This window comes from Pantherophis guttatus, chromosome 2 (assembly GCF_059756535.1).
Source record: "Pantherophis guttatus breed Tessera chromosome 2, ASM5975653v1, whole genome shotgun sequence".
Lineage (NCBI taxonomy): Eukaryota > Metazoa > Chordata > Lepidosauria > Squamata > Colubridae > Pantherophis > Pantherophis guttatus.
In genome coordinates this window covers 208,733,396-208,748,664 of record NC_142064.1, presented here as the reverse complement: position 1 = coordinate 208,748,664, position 15,269 = coordinate 208,733,396, and the positions used below count along the sequence as shown (strand labels likewise).

General features: G+C 41.8%; 1 protein-coding gene across 4 annotated transcripts; it reads left to right on the top strand.

Annotated features, from left to right (window-relative positions):
- Positions 1-1,463: 1,463 nt before the first annotated feature.
- Positions 1,464-14,616, top strand: HYAL2 (hyaluronidase 2). 4 transcript variants are annotated; one of them, XM_034440531.3, is made up of 5 exons: positions 1,497-1,807; positions 2,039-2,258; positions 4,037-5,009; positions 12,329-12,418; positions 13,363-14,616. In XM_034440531.3, exons 3-5 carry the CDS (start codon positions 4,080-4,082, stop codon positions 13,765-13,767), a joined length of 1,425 nt encoding a protein of 474 aa, XP_034296422.2. In that variant the 5' UTR covers positions 1,497-1,807; positions 2,039-2,258; positions 4,037-4,079; the 3' UTR covers positions 13,768-14,616. The 4 variants fall into 4 exon arrangements, with proteins under 4 accessions (XP_034296450.2, XP_034296422.2, XP_034296432.2 ...); XM_034440541.3 differs by having other exon boundaries at positions 1,672-1,807; positions 2,039-2,270; XM_034440559.3 differs by lacking the exon at positions 2,039-2,258 and having other exon boundaries at positions 1,464-1,807.
- The last annotated feature ends 653 nt before the right edge of the window (positions 14,617-15,269 follow it).

Genomic DNA, 15,269 nt, shown 5'->3' with positions numbered 1-15,269 from the left:
CGAGCCACATGTGGCTCTTTCGCCCCTCTGCTGCAGCTGTCACTCAAAATATGCGTCACAACTGCCAATGTGCGACACCCGCCGGTACGTGATTTATTGAGCTTTTCAACCCCTGGTAGGCCAACCATGGATAAATCCAAGAAAAGTTTCAGAAGAAAACAGAATGTTTTCTGAAATAGTCAGACACAGGAAGGGTTTTGTGGCTCCCGGTGTTTTCTTTTCTGTGTGAAACGGGTCCAAATGGCTCTTTGAGTGTTTAAGGTTGCAGACCCCTGACCTAGTGGATGCCAGGTTAGGAAAAAATAATAAAGGTAGTCCTCAATTGACAACCATTCATTTATTGACCGTTCAAAGTTAACAATGGCACACTTAATATAGTTGCAGTATCCCCATGATCATGTGATCAGAATTCGGATGTTTGGTAACTGACTCACATTTATGAAGGCTGCAGTGTCCCAAGGTCATGTAATCCCCTTTTGTGACCTCCTGACAAAGTCAATGGGGAAGCCAGATTCACTTAACAACCATGGCAAGAAAGGTCATTAAAATGGGCAAAACTCAACTTAACTACTGTCTCATTTTGCAACAGAAATAATGGGCTCAATTGTGGTCATAGGTTGAGGAGCTACTTGGAAGCAGATATAATTATGAATCAGCAAGTCTAAGAGCCAAATTTCTCCTTTACCATAAATCCACAACCTGACCAGCACCACCTCACTGGTTGTGCTTGCACAAGTCACTGTACCAGAAGGTAGGATTAGAAGCTGGGTCAGATGAGTGAATGTATTGGGGACCAAGTTGTTAACTTCCAGTTCTAGCCACTTTTTCACCTGTGAATGGAAAAGACAGCATCTTCAGCCCAACAACTTTTGGGAAAAGTAACTTTATAGGATTGCTAAAATCCTATATCCTTCTAAATCTTAATTGCCGATAGGGATTCATTAAGCCCTACATTATATGACATCCCCTGATCTAGAAGCCACTTTTCTTAGTTGAAAATATGAATAAAGACCACTCTGTTCATTCCATTTGGAAGTCTGTTTTGCACGTGGAAGAGGCGCTTGTCAACTGCCTTGGGCAATTTTGTTGTCACACATATTCCTAATCAACCCATGAGAAGAGCAACTGTAGGACTTGATGTTTTACTATGGATATTCCCCCCTTACAAAATCGGAGAAGGGCAAATACAACAATATAATACATTCTCCGATTCTGTAAAAAAAAAAAAAAAACAAGAATAAGACATCAAATCCTACAGTTGCTCTTCTGATGGGTTGCTTAAGGGTACCTGTCTGACTACTAAAGAATCCAGCTACTTCTTGTGCCCCAAGCGAGGCTCGCCTCACCGACAAGTTATTCCGTCTAGGAAGAGATTAATTCTTGTTTCTTTAAGAGGCGAGCCACGCTTGGCGCACAAGAAGTAGCTGGATTATACCAAGTGACCGCCATAGGTGGGGGGAAGCATTCAGATCCAGCAGACACACATGCATTATACTGTATTTATAGCCGACGGCGAAAAATCAAGATTCTGGAGGATGTTGTGTCACTTTTTTCTCTCGCTTCCAATATTTCTCCCAGAGCATTTTGCTGGAACGAATTTTTTCGTCGATGGGGGAAACTACCCCCCGTCTTTAACTCAGCATCGTTCCGTCCCCCCCACCCCGATCTTTTAAAGGAAAAGTTGAGGCGCCGGGGAAGACGAGTGGGTGGTACCGGGCTCACGGTCCCTTTAAGAGCCGAGCGCTCTGTGCCCGCGAGGATATTGTACTTAAAAGCTGGCAAGGGGCTCGATGAGTTAAGTATCCAGGTGAGTTCTTACAAGGAGAAGCCCGGGGGGGGGGGGAGGTGCGGGTGTTTGAAATGAGGGGGGGGGACTTATGGACGAGCTACTTGGAAGCAGAATCCGGAGCTTTGCTGACAATTTGAATCGGCAAAGAATGGCTGAAGCTGGGAAGAAAGAGGCGCGTGGGGAATGGGGGGGGGGGGTGTTTAATGCGGGTTGTCCGAGATCGCTTTTTAAGGTGTTTTGTTTCTGCAGAGCCGATCCTGATTCGGGGAATCCCTCAGCTCGTCTGCGGAAGGCTCGGTTTTCCTGCGAGGCTGCGGATCCCTTTCTGTGCTTGGTTTGGCAAAGCTCCTAGCCCAGTTGATTGAAATGCCTGCTCGATCGGAGCCGCTGAATGGAAAAATAACTTCTCCGTAAACTTTTCTCCAGCGCCCCCCCCCTCCCCCCCCAAACCTCCTATGAATCTCTCGGGGTGAGGAATCTGGTTTGTATCTTGGCTAAACTAACAATTTCAAACTCCTGGATTTAAGGGCGAGTTAGATCGCTTTCGCTCACTCGGAGCGTAGCCCCCTTTTTAAGGGGTTGTGGTAGCACGTGGGGATGCGCTTCTCCGGTCCTGCACCCGCCGGGATCTATTTCCTTTCAGCTGCGGATTTTTCACACTCTGCTGAGGCTTTTCTGCCTCTTGTCTGGTTGCTTCAGGAGGCGCTCCTGAAGGCCAGCATTCTTGTGTGGCTTTGTTAGTTCAACAGTTGCTGACATCCACATTTTCCCCCTGCGCCTTCCTCTCTCCCTTGTTATTTGATAGGGGTTTCTTTTCGTTTTTTTCCGCCAAAGAAAGCAACTTTCAGAGAGCTCTTTTGCTTGAAAACTTTAAAGCTTTAGTCCCATTAACTAAGTAGGAGGGTGGGAGCTGAACTTCTTGCAACAGGAAAGGCTTCTACTATACAAGTTGTGGAAAGAGCTGGGGGTGTGTGTGTGTGGTTTCTATCCAGCTCATTTTCTTTCAACTGAAGTTAAAGCATCTTTAGACATTACAGAAATTTGAGGGGGACGTGTAGGGTTCTTCAAACTGTGTTTCACAGAACCCTAAAGTTGCTTGAGAGATTGGGGGAGGGGGGAGTTTGCTGAAATTCAGGCAATTTTCTTTCACCAGAATTTTGCCTCTTGATTGAGGTTCTAGGATTTTCTTTTTTGAAACCTAAAAAGGCTCCAGATTCTGAAAAAGTTTGAAAACTATTGCTTCAAAAGAACTAAGCCTATTTGGGGAGAGATTCCATAGAATTCTTTAAACCCCTCTGCCCCAGATTCTGTTGAAATAGAATTCTTTTGGGAGACTTCTCATAGCCCTAGCACACTGAAGGGAGCATTTCCTATTCCACAGTCAAATTGATTAACTTGTTTCTTTGCACTCTGAGTGTCAGAGTGCTTCTGATGGACTCAAGAATCCATGGTGCTTCTGATACAATTTAGATGTTCATACTGAGTCAGGCAATGTCCCTTTGGGAGGCAAAATAAGAATATTCCCTGTGAAGTGTAGTTGCATTACTGGTGAGCCTGGAATTGTTCAGGAGATATATTACATGCATGTCATATACTCTTGAGTCTTAAGGCTTCAAGGAAGCAAAATGAATATGAGTGTAGTATTTACTGTTGATTGTTTGCTTTTGTTCATTTCTGTAGTGTGTAGGGGGAATTGCTCCAGTCTCAGGCGAAGAGCAAATAGATTTTGACAGGTCATATAAGGGTTATACCTTAGCAGCTGTTTGAATTGTTGGCATTGCTGAAAAAGTAAAAGAATATTGGCTGCTGGATAGGCGCAGTCTTGCAACACTAGACTTTGTAATAGGAATTCTAAGAATAAATAATAGTTTCGCAGCTCTGCTACAAACTTTGTTAATCAGAGTAAATCAGAATGTTAGGTACATCCTGATAAGGGTATTTCAGGTCTCCATTTTACATCCCAAATTAAGAAGGTCTGGTTTCCCAACTTTTGAATACAATAAAAGGTTATTGTTGGCAGAACAGATTCAAGTTAAATTTGAGGAATTCTTAAAAAATAAAAATAAACATTGCCTGGTTAATAGCACAGACTAGACATTCCATTGCTCGAGAGGGATGGAGTTTCTACTTTGTTCCAGAACTACAGTATCTTGCCCAACATTGAGATCTCTAGATGTTTTAAGGATGCTATTCCCTTACTGCAGGTTATGGAAGGCTCGTAATAACGCTTCTTCTTTTTCTCTGCAGGCTTTAATCTGCCATCATTCTGTTTTTAAGTGACTTGGAGAGAATGCAGGGGGGCAATGCACTGGCAGTGCCATGGCTCATATTCCTAGCTGTGGCTGGTGCTCTTGGGCAGTATGACAAGCCTGCTTTCACCCCCATCTTCACCCGCAGGCCCTTTATTGTGGCTTGGAATGCACCAACCCAGGATTGTGAGCCTCGCTTCAAGGTTCAATTGGACTTCTCTGTTTTTGATGTTCAGGCCTCGCCTAATGAGGGCTTTGTGGACCAGAACCTGACCATTTTTTATAGAGAACGCTTGGGCCTTTATCCCTACTATGATGCGAACAAAGTGCCAATTAATGGGGGTGTCCCACAAAACAGTAGTTTGGAGAGACATCTAATCCGGTTAACGGAGAGCATTCAAAAATACATCCGGTCCGATTCAAAGGAAGGATTGGCAGTCATTGACTGGGAAGAGTGGAGACCCATCTGGATCCGAAACTGGCAGCCCAAAGACATTTACCGGAATGCCTCTCGTAAACTCGTGCTGGCTCGGCGTCCTAAATTGCAAGAAGATCAATTGAAGAAGGAGGCCCAGTATGAATTTGAATCATCGGCTTGTGATTTTATGAGGGAGACTCTGCGAAATGCCAAGAGCTTTCGTCCACGACAGCTCTGGGGTTACTACCTCTTCCCAGACTGCTATAACCATGACTATCGCAACAACCAAGAGAGCTACACTGGTCACTGTCCTGATGTAGAGAAGACACGGAACGATCACCTGGCCTGGCTCTGGAAGGAGAGTACTGCTCTTTTCCCTTCCATTTACTTGGAACGTGAATTGGCCAACACCATGAATGGCCGCAAATTTGTGAGGTCTCGAGTAAAAGAAGGCCTTCGTATTTCTCAACAACATCATGATAACTATGCTCTACCTGTCTTTGTCTACACCAGGCCCACTTATAGCAATCAGCAGGATCTTTTCTTGAGTGAGGTAAGAATACTTTCTTCTTGGAACTGAGAAACATTATTCAAGAAATTGGGATCTTGAGCAACAGTCTCCAATTCAGGGCTAACCAACCCCTGATACAATTGGAAGGTTACCTACTTGGTATAGAATGCACTCCCGTGCCCTGTACTGCCTCTTTTACTGCCATTCTGCACAGACAAAAATGGGGACTGGGTCCAGCACTTGGCCTGGCACAAAATCTAACTAATGGTCTGCTTTTGATTTCATAAATTACACTGTGACTAGGTTGCCGCATCAATCTCAGTTGATTAATCCATTATTTGCTTAACTATTGTGTGTTGAATAAATTATAATTACGTGCATTTCTACATCATGCTAAATTATAGGAGCCCTGATGGTGCAGGAGTTAGAATGCAGTATTGCAGGCTAACTCTGCCCACAACCTGGAGTTCGATCATGACATACTCAAGGTTGACTCAGCCTCCCATTTTTCCAAGGTCTGGTAACATGAGGACCCAGATCGTTGGTGGCAATATGCTGACATTGTAAACCACTCAGTGAGTGCTGTAAAGCACTATAGAGCGGTATATAAATCTAAATGCTATTACTATTGCTGTATATAAACCACAATTTGCTAACCCCGAGTATGCTAAGTTAAGAAAAAATCAGATCACATTAGGGTTTAGTGTAATGTATAAACCCAGTCTTTGTGCAGAACCTAGTCTATTAATTTAAAACTAGTTTCATATAAAACATTAGAACTGGTAATTTGCAAAGTGTTAATATGAGGAAAGCATCAAAGCATTAAAACAGCCACTTTCTGCATTAGACTCCAAGCATTCGCTTTGAAGATTATCCCTATGTATGTGGTCTGGGACCACCATTAAAATGCTGTGCATGCATATACATGAACATACATAATGGAAATAATCTTTCAATCTTTCAAAGCAGGTGGGTTAAGCTTTCTAGAGGATGTAGATATTTTAATACCCATGTGTTCATACCCATGTGCTTTTTACAACACCCATTTTTAGTACCTTAGGGAGCCCTAAGATGTTTTTTTTAACCTTGCAATTCTTGAAAAGTTAACATTTTGGAAGTTACCTTATTGGTAGGTATAATACCACAGTTCAGCAAGATCCAGGTCTTTCCCCACCAGATATATGATTAATATACCTCCTGATGTTTTACTCCTTTATGGAAAATAGAACACATCAGCACTTAAAAGCACTGTTTTGGAAATATATTGGCCAAATAGAATTCTAAGAAGTTTATGGAGCAATGTGATGAGAACAACTGCTTTGGTCTATCAGTTGGACCTGCACTGCACTGATTTAGAATAATTGTGTAAATACCTAGGTAGGGAACATTCACTCCAATTTGTGGCTCCAAAGGGGCTAACAAATATTCATACACAGTAGATATGATTGAGGTTTAATTGAACATCTAAAAGGATGGCTTAAATTTCCTCCTAAATTGAGGGGAGCCGACTGCAAGGGCAATTTGTTCCATAGTCTATACCACTTCAGGAGAAGGCAGAATTGGCTGTTGATATTAATAGTAGAGTGTTGCACATCTGCAAAAGATCCCCCATAGAAGTTCGAAGATTGTGCGGTGGGAGGTATGGACCTAGGAAGTCTTGCAAATAATCTGGATCAATTCTGGATCCAAGACCAAACTACAAATCTGGTCCTTCAAGGTACAATAACTCTGTGGAGAGTATGCATATGTCAAATCCAAACCTAAAATTGGTAACAACCCTGTCTTGTCCAAATTCTATCTGTTCTGTACCCAATCCTTTGTGGCTTGGAGACATGGAGCTTTTCAGTTGTGAGTTTGCAGGAAAGAAATGTAGCTGGCTGTTACCACATTATCCTTCCCAGAAGGTTTGTGTATTTACTTATTTATCAAATTTAGGTACCACCCATCTCTCAGAGTGACCCAAAATATGGGTCATCAAAATTGATGGTTCTTAGAGCCCCCTTCCCCGACCAGTTTGCAAGCAGCTGAACAGAATTTTCCCATGCTGTCTTCTACTAATGCCTGGACGAATGAGGTCTCATTTTTATATACTTATATGTAGTTCTCTGTGTGTAATATATATATACACATACTTTGTATATTTCACTATCATGTGTTAAGCACAAATCTATGCAGCGCTCCAGATTGAAAGATAAAAAGGTGATTTGAAGTGGGTACGATATATAGGATGTAATATCTGCTATCTTCAACTTCTTTAAAGAATCTTTTTCTGAAATCTCCAAACTGCCCTCTATGTTGCCCTCTATGTAATTCCTGGAAAAGCCATACAACATTTATGCATCAGGAGTTACAAAAAGATGCTTTAGGAGTGCTGAACATGCTCTCAAGCACATTTCTGCCTTCAAAACTGAAGCACTGTAAACTCTATTAAAATTCCAGAAAGAGAAGGAAGCCGTTGAGTTGGATCCCTATCCCAATTAATTCAAACAGCACTGCAAAAAACAGCCATCGTGGTCTAGGTGGGTCTTTTAATTGGGATTCTACATTAAACAGGTGTAATTGAAGTAAACATGGCCTTTTAATGGCCAGAAAATGTTGAGGAGGTAGAGAGGATTTTCTTTTCTCTCTCTCTCTCTTAGGGTGTTTGGGACAGTTTGGGAATTTCTTTGTTTCTCATCTTGAACCCCATTAAGCTTGTTTTAGGATTTCCAAATCTAAAGGAAGAAATGGTTATTTCCAGGCATGAACAGGGGTTGGGGGAAATCTAGAAGTGCAGTAATTGATACCCTCTTCCTTGCGATTATGAGTAATGGCAACTGGGGTACTTGAGTGCTGGGGACACTTTCCTTCCAGCCTTTCGGAAGTTGCATAAAAATGCTTTTGACAACTGTTGGAATATGGATCATTTTTGCTTTTTTCTCAGTATGTTTGAAGTTTGTGGTAGAAGGTGCTGAAGCAAACTGGAGCTGCAGCTTAGTAGATTTAAAAGAGCTGTGATTTTCTCTGTAAATGCCTTGTGCTTGCAAAGTGCTGATGGTTATCTTAAAATAAGAGATATATGTAATAGTAACCTCAATGCACTTCTTTATTACTATAATTCATATTTCTCTCATGCTTAGCAATGGTACAATTTTGCACTGAAGCCTGCAGTGTGTCTAGGCCGTCAAACTACCATTCTATGGGGCTGCTACTTCTATGAAGTAAAAGCTTGTAAGAGGATGCTTTTAATCCCTGCAACTAGAAAATCATTGAGATGTACTAAGGAGTGCTTTGAAGATAAGCTGTACAATGAAGCATCAAAATGAATATAGACATGTCTAGACAAAGATAACTAGCAGCTCAGCCATTTTTTCCAAATTTGCTGCCTTTTCAGTTAGTATAACAACAACCAACATTAGGAATATGAACCATTGAATTCTGACAAGTACAGTTTCATACGTTGAGTGCAGTCAGGCTGAATTAGTCTGATCCAAGGTCTAATTAGCTGGGTTGTTGCTGGTGATAAAACTGGAGGTTTAAGCATTTTGTGGCTAAAGGGTTACCGGTAGTACCGAAAGGATTTATTATCCACTATCCCTATCCATAACCTAGAATCTTTTCTTTTACACTTCTTACAAAATATTGGACATTCAAGTTGTATACCTACAGTTTGAAACCTGCATCAACAGGTAACCAGTGCTGAAACTCAAATGAATGTTTGAATTATTGATTTTGCTTCTACTTTTGAACAGTGGCTTCTTCTCAGTTCCCAAGTTATGTTCCAAATTGCATTCATTCATTCAAGAACATTGGGCAGCCATTGTAACAGCAAAAGAAACGTTTTTGCTATAAGTTATTGGATCCATCCATACTCCCTGCTCCACCTCATTTTCTGCGGATTGATTTGCATAGGTAATAAACTGTCATGGCAAAGTAGCACACATTACTTTCCAGTCTTGGGTTACTGGATATTACTAGCTGTTCACATTCAGATCAACATCTCTGCAAATATGGAGGTGGGCAGATCTATATATTGGTCATTGTCCTCTAATTTCCAATGGTAGCTGGCCCTTCCATCGAAAAGCTGATGAGTTTGGTTATTAGTGAGTGGAATGTTGAGCCTGAAGAATAAATCATACCTTAGAGTTATCCTTTGGCTTCTGAACCAATTATGAGCACACCTACTATTAAAAAGGTGAATTTGATGAATCTAGTATGATCACTTCCTTCTTGGGAGTAAAACTGGCTTCCTGTTACCAGTGAAAGGATCAGGGTAGCTCAGCCCCTTGAACAGTTACTTGATTATCTGACTTAATAGAAGGGTAAGTTATGACGTGGAAGTAAGGATGAAAGCAAAAGGTTGAAAGGGTGTCTGGTTAATGTACTCATTAGCATAAGACTGAAAAAATGTTATTTTCATCTGGGTGAAGTTCTCTTTGCTTGGCTTTGCTTCTGACCCCCTCTACTGATGGGCTTCTTTGATCTACTCTTAAGTTGTCAGGCTAAAATAGTAAGCATTTGCAGAGTCCAGGCATCAGAATCAAACTAGAGCCTATTTTGCAGCCACTATAAGTCTTGTCATCCTATCCTGGCAAACCCAATGGGCCCAGAGTGGTGCTATTAGATCAAATGCCCTGACAGTGATTTCCTGGTTGGGTGGAGGTACCATGATGTTCACTGATGATTTACTAGTCCATTGGAGAGAGAGTTGTGCTCCACAAAGAAGTTGTACTCCAGAAAGGAATATACTGTAGAGGAAAGTATGGGTTGAATAAGAATAGTAAGTCAGACACATTTTGGGGTTCATCCATCTTGGAGACTATTCCTATTCTGGCCCACTTATAGAAATATATTTAATCTTACCTTTGCTTGCAAGCAGTTGGTTTGTAATCCAAACATGGAGGACATGTGCTTGGTTCTTTGCGGTGGTCAAACCTCTTCTATATAAGTTTTGAAACTTTGCAAAGTGGAGGGGTCTGTATCTTAGAATCTGGAAGACAGAGGAACCCAGGAACTTGGTATGACTTTCCTCTCTCATCATAATCCTGGGGATCACTTTATCTCTAGGAGACGAACAAAATGATGCTTGGAATACTACTAGTGAAGGATGATAAAACATGAATTTCACCAAGCATGGATACAAGCTCTCCTGTGTCCTTGTTTAAGGTTAGCTGATCTCTACTAGGGAAGGATCACCTTGCTGTTGTGATGTGTTTGCACAATATTTTGCTGATAAAGTCTCTCACAGTCTTGACTCTTCATGGGCAGAATTCGGTGACTGAGGTGACAATCTTGAGATATTTCCTGGAATTCCTTTTAGTCTCTGCTATGATGAAGTGGATAGATGCTCTTTGACATGAGTTCTTCCACCAGTGTTAAATCTATGCTCCTCATGGTTCCTTTTGGGATGAGGGAAGAATGTAACAAGATGGGCCCAAGTGGTAGTCAGTATGTCTTTGGGGAAGGACTGATGCCAGCTACCCTGAAAAAGATGGTGGTACTGTATTCCTTCTTTTAAAAATCTTTCCCTGGTGCAGTTCATTTTGGACAACTGTTAAGTTTGTCTCCAGCCTTTCCTTTTTGGATGTATCAGTTGCAATTGAGGCTTTGCTAACTGTGACTCTAAATTACTGTAAAGTGCTCTACACGAGGCTACCTTTGAAGATCAGAAGAAATTACAGTTTGTTCCAAATTTAGTTGCTCACTTCTTGGTGAATGAGACTCTACAGAGCCATGTGACTCCTGGGCTGTTAGTTCTATGTTGGCTGCCAGTAAAGTGCCTGAAAATTTGGCAATTCCTAAGTATCTTCAGGGCGAAAAATCAACAAATCAGCTCACCCAGTAATGCAAAAAAGGATGAATAGTGCCCCATTCGGGAGACATGGGATAGTTAAACAGTATTTCTCAGTAATGCCCCCTGTTTTAAGGAAGCCAATCAAGGCTCATCTTTTCTGGATGCCGAAGCAAACTGAACACTTCCAGTGTGCTGAAGGATGACGGGTTGATGCTATTGAGGGTTATAAAGTATTCCTGTTTTTAAGAGTTTAATATTTATATTAGTAATGTTCTGTTGATGTTAATGATTGAGGGCCCCTGGCAATTGTGTCAGAATACAAAAGAAAAAAATTTGCTTGCCACAGCTAATGTAGAAAGCTACTTGCTAGATTATTGTGGAATAATAATAAGTGGAATAATAATAAGTGGAACAACTTGCCTCCAGAAGTTGTAAATGCTCCTAACACAGGAAGTTTTAAAGATGAGATTGGATAACTATTTGTTTGAAATGGTATAGGGCCGTGATGGCGAACTATTCTATTCTATTCTATTCTATTCTATTCTATTCTATTCTATTCTATTCTATTCTATTCTATTCTATTCTATCCCCATTCCCATTCCCATTCCCATTCCCATTCTATTGATTTTCCCCACCTTTACCTATAAGTAGCTCAAGGTGGCAAACATTCACAATACTCCTTCCCCCTATTTTCCTCACAACAACAGCCCTGTGTGATGGGCCAAGAGAAAGTGCCTGGCCCAAAGTTACAAGCTGGCTTTTATACCTAAGGCAGGACTATGACTCATAGTCTTTTGTTTTCTAGGCCAGCACCTTAAGCACTACACCAAAGTTGTATTATTTGAAAATACAGGATGACAGACAAAGATATGGAGTAGGACTACGGTCTAGTAAAGCAATTTGGCCAGGCAATTTATGAAGGGAAAAGGCACATTTTTTCTATTTCCTATTCAGGAGATGATTCATCTGCTATGATTCTGCCAGAAATATATTACTTCAATACCCAAAGGTTTTGAATAATAAAAGGACCTTTTTAAAGCTCTTTTTGCTAAAGATTTAGACCCACGTTTAAAGTATTATTTGTTTTTATATAACTAATAGTAATTATTAGTAACTTATTGGCATCCATTCTAAGCAGGAAAACATTTTACTAATCAGCTAATGTCCAATTTTAGTACTTATATGCTTGTACAGCTGGTCATCAACTTATAACCATTCATTTGGTGACTGTTCTAAGTTACAACGGCACTGAGAAAAGGGACTTATGACTGTTTTTCACTCCATGACTCTTGCAGCATCCCCATGGTCACATGATCAAAATTCAAGACACTTGGAAACTGGCATGTATTTATGACAGTTGCAGTGTTCTGGGGTCAAGTGATCACCTTTTTTTTTTTAATCTTAAGCAAAGTCGATGGGAAAGCCAGGTTCACTTAACAACTGCAGTGACAACTGTGGCAAGAACGGTCGTAAAATGGGTCAAAACTCACTTAGCAACTCTCTTGCTTAGCAGTGGAAATTATGGGCTCAGTTGTGATCATAAGCTGTGGAGGACTACCGGTAACTCTTTTTGGCTATCTCATTCCAGACAGATCTGATCTCCACCATAGGTGAGAGTGCTGCTTTGGGGGCAGCGGGTGCTATCTTCTGGGGAGACGCTGGAAACACTGGAAGTAAGGTATGTATTATTTCCCCTCCCTCCTCCCTCATTCCTACTTTATATGATCTCATGCTAAGCCTCACACACAGTAGTTTTCCCGTGGATCTCTTGAACAAACCTTTTGATCTCTCTTCTGTTAGGAGCATGTCAGGTCCTGTACACTTTATCAAACGGCTACTATCCCAACAATGCCTCCCTGACTGTTCTCAGTCTCATTGGTGTTAGGTGGAGCTGTTTGGACAAGTTGTAAGTGAGCTTATTAAGAGGCGGGCTTTGCACATTTCTGGAAGGATGTAAACGTAAGAAAGGAATTATGATAGGTATTTTGAGTTACAGTAAAAAAAAATACTTTACATCTTTAAAATATGTAACTTTTTTATGAGCATAGAGCTAATTTACATTCTTCAAGTTGTTAATAAAGAATAAAGATACAAAAAAAAAGAGATACTGCAGCAAAGTTTAAAAAGTAAAACAAAAACATCATAAGGAGGAACTTTCAATTACTGTTTTCCCCACCTTTCCCTTTCATATCCCTAACCACTAATCTCTACTTAAGTATTGATACTTTGTTTGGAATATTGAAAGTTGTTGCTTAAATTTATTTGAATAATTTCATCTGATATTTTGATTGCTCTCTCCTTGAAAACCATATTCCAAATGCCTATGCCTGTCTCGCTATATGATGTATCATATGGAAAGAGAGCTATTCCTGCTTGAATTGAGTTCAACGTCTGTTCAGAATTTCTATATTTTGTCATCGCTGCGTATTCTCCAATATTGGTCTCAATTCTTCTATTGTTGGCAGGGTTTTACTTTGCTGGTGTTGTGAATTTCCCTTGATCCTTCTCATTTTCATTATATCCACGAACATTTTGATGGCATTTGTGAAACAAATCCTTTATATGTTGGACCCGTTTCCTGCCTTCTCATATTTTACTCATTCGGATTTTCTTCTTCTGCAGAAAAATTGCCAGCTGATTAAAACATACATAGAAGAGCCCCTTGGCCGTTACATCATCAATGTGACAACCGCAGCTGAGCTCTGTAGCCAGACTCTTTGCAGGGGCCATGGCCGGTGCCGCCGCCAAGAAAGTGAGGCCAGCATCTTTCTGCATCTCAATCCAAACAGCTTCCAGATCTACCGGAATGAATCCAAGCATCCAAAGCCACTCATGGGAGCCAAAGGGAAGCTCTCTCAGGCAGACATTTCCTTCCTACAAGCCAACTTCCAATGCCATTGTTACCAGGGGTGGCATGGAAAAGGGTGCGAGAAGCAGCTGAATCCACCCGGAGGTGGCCCCTCTATTTCTTACACGCTTGGACTCCAGTTGCTGATGACTGTCTTCCTTCTGGTCTGTTTGCACTAGGCCACCTCTCCAGTGGAATCTGTAGGGTGCAAGGGAATCCATGGTGCTTGGAACAATAGGAGAGGCGGTGCAATAGGCAAGGAAGGTAGGCAGCCAAGAAAAAGTAGGGGCAGAGCCCTTATATCTTTATTTAGCAGTAAAGTAGCAGACCTCTTAAAGAGACGGCTCTACCTCTCCCCTCAGCACTCCCAGCCCTTCATGAAGCAAAAGAGAAAGGATCCTTCTAACCACTGAGATTGCCTCTTCAGAGAACTGGACAAGTGGAAGAAAGGGTGCTTTAGAGACTGGCAAAGGAAAGATGCTTCACGGGGCATGACCTCTGTGGCCCTTGCCTTGGTTTGTCTGGTAGCTTCTTTTTATCACGGGAACCCATAACAACGCTGTAGGTCAGCTACCCAAAAGAGAGGCTCACACAAGGGACCTGGGGCCAGAGCACAGGCCCTCAATGCCTACATCCAGTCCTTCATCCTTGCTTTGGATAAGGACTAGGAAGGGGCTGCTTGGCTCTTCTGTTTTAGGGAAAGGTGCCACAAGCAATGAGAGGCCTTGAAGCACAGGTGTGGAGGTTTCATGGAGCTGCTGTAATGAAGAAAATTGCTGCTGTTCTCCATCTCTTTAGATAGGTGGTAGAGAAAGAGGTGAGTCCAGGGGGATTACCTTGGAGAGTAATTTGGAAATCACTCTTTGCTGACTGTGGGGTGGGCAGCACAGTTTTTAATGGCCCAGATAAGGCAAATGACAGGGAAAAACATGCCTGGTTTGTCTGTGGCCACTGTCAACTTGGAAGCCTGCACCTCTTACAGGAAAACCAAAAAGTTTTACCTCAGAATTAAAGAGACACAGAGAAAATCATGTGTGTTTTGTATTGTGTGAAGAAATCTTGCTGCTTGCCCTGGCACTCTTTCTTCCCTTTGCTCTTTGCCAAGAGGGACATTCCAGCTGAAAGCAACCTCTAGTATGCAATAATGGATTTGGCCTGCTCTTTGCATGACTTCCCCAGGGCAAAATTTGCCTTTGTCACAGAAGGTGGTCCCTTGATGGTGCCGATTTCAAGCTAGGGAGAATACCATATAGCCTGTGCTTGATAGAGAGGGTCCTGGCCTCTGCTGTGACCAAAGGGATAAAGATCAATTGCAACAGTTGTCTTTTTCATTCAGAGTGAGGACAGGGGAGGCTCACTTGCCCTCTTCTGGAGCAAGCACTTAGCTAGCAAACCCTTTGCCCAGTTCTTCCTGTTCCTTGCCATGAAATCAGTGCACCCTCTTTAGCGAAAGCTAGGCTGCTTTCGTGGGTCTGTGGGTCTCATGCAAGAAAAACAGGAGAGGGAATTCCCTAGATTAAGCCCTACTTATTTCTTCCTTGTGAAGAATAGCTGGCATTTTGTTGTTACTGTCTTTTAAATCGGCTCCAAAGTTTAGCAGAGCCAGACCTCCCATTTGACAAAATGCAGAAGCTCCCACAACCAGCCTATAAGGAGGAATGAACCAAGACATGCCAAGATA

What these genes read in the sequence shown, in the direction of transcription:
- HYAL2 (XM_034440559.3), top strand. Translation starts at nt 4,080, where the DNA reads ATGCAGGGGGGCAATGCACTGGCAGTGCCATGGCTCATATTCCTAGCT. An exon ending in AGGATCTTTTCTTGAGTGAG is followed by an intron (nt 5,010 to 12,328) that starts GTAAGAATACTT and finishes ATCTCATTCCAG; the next exon opens with ACAGATCTGATCTCCACCAT. An exon ending in CTGGAAACACTGGAAGTAAG is followed by an intron (nt 12,419 to 13,362) that starts GTATGTATTATT and finishes CTTCTTCTGCAG; the next exon opens with AAAAATTGCCAGCTGATTAA.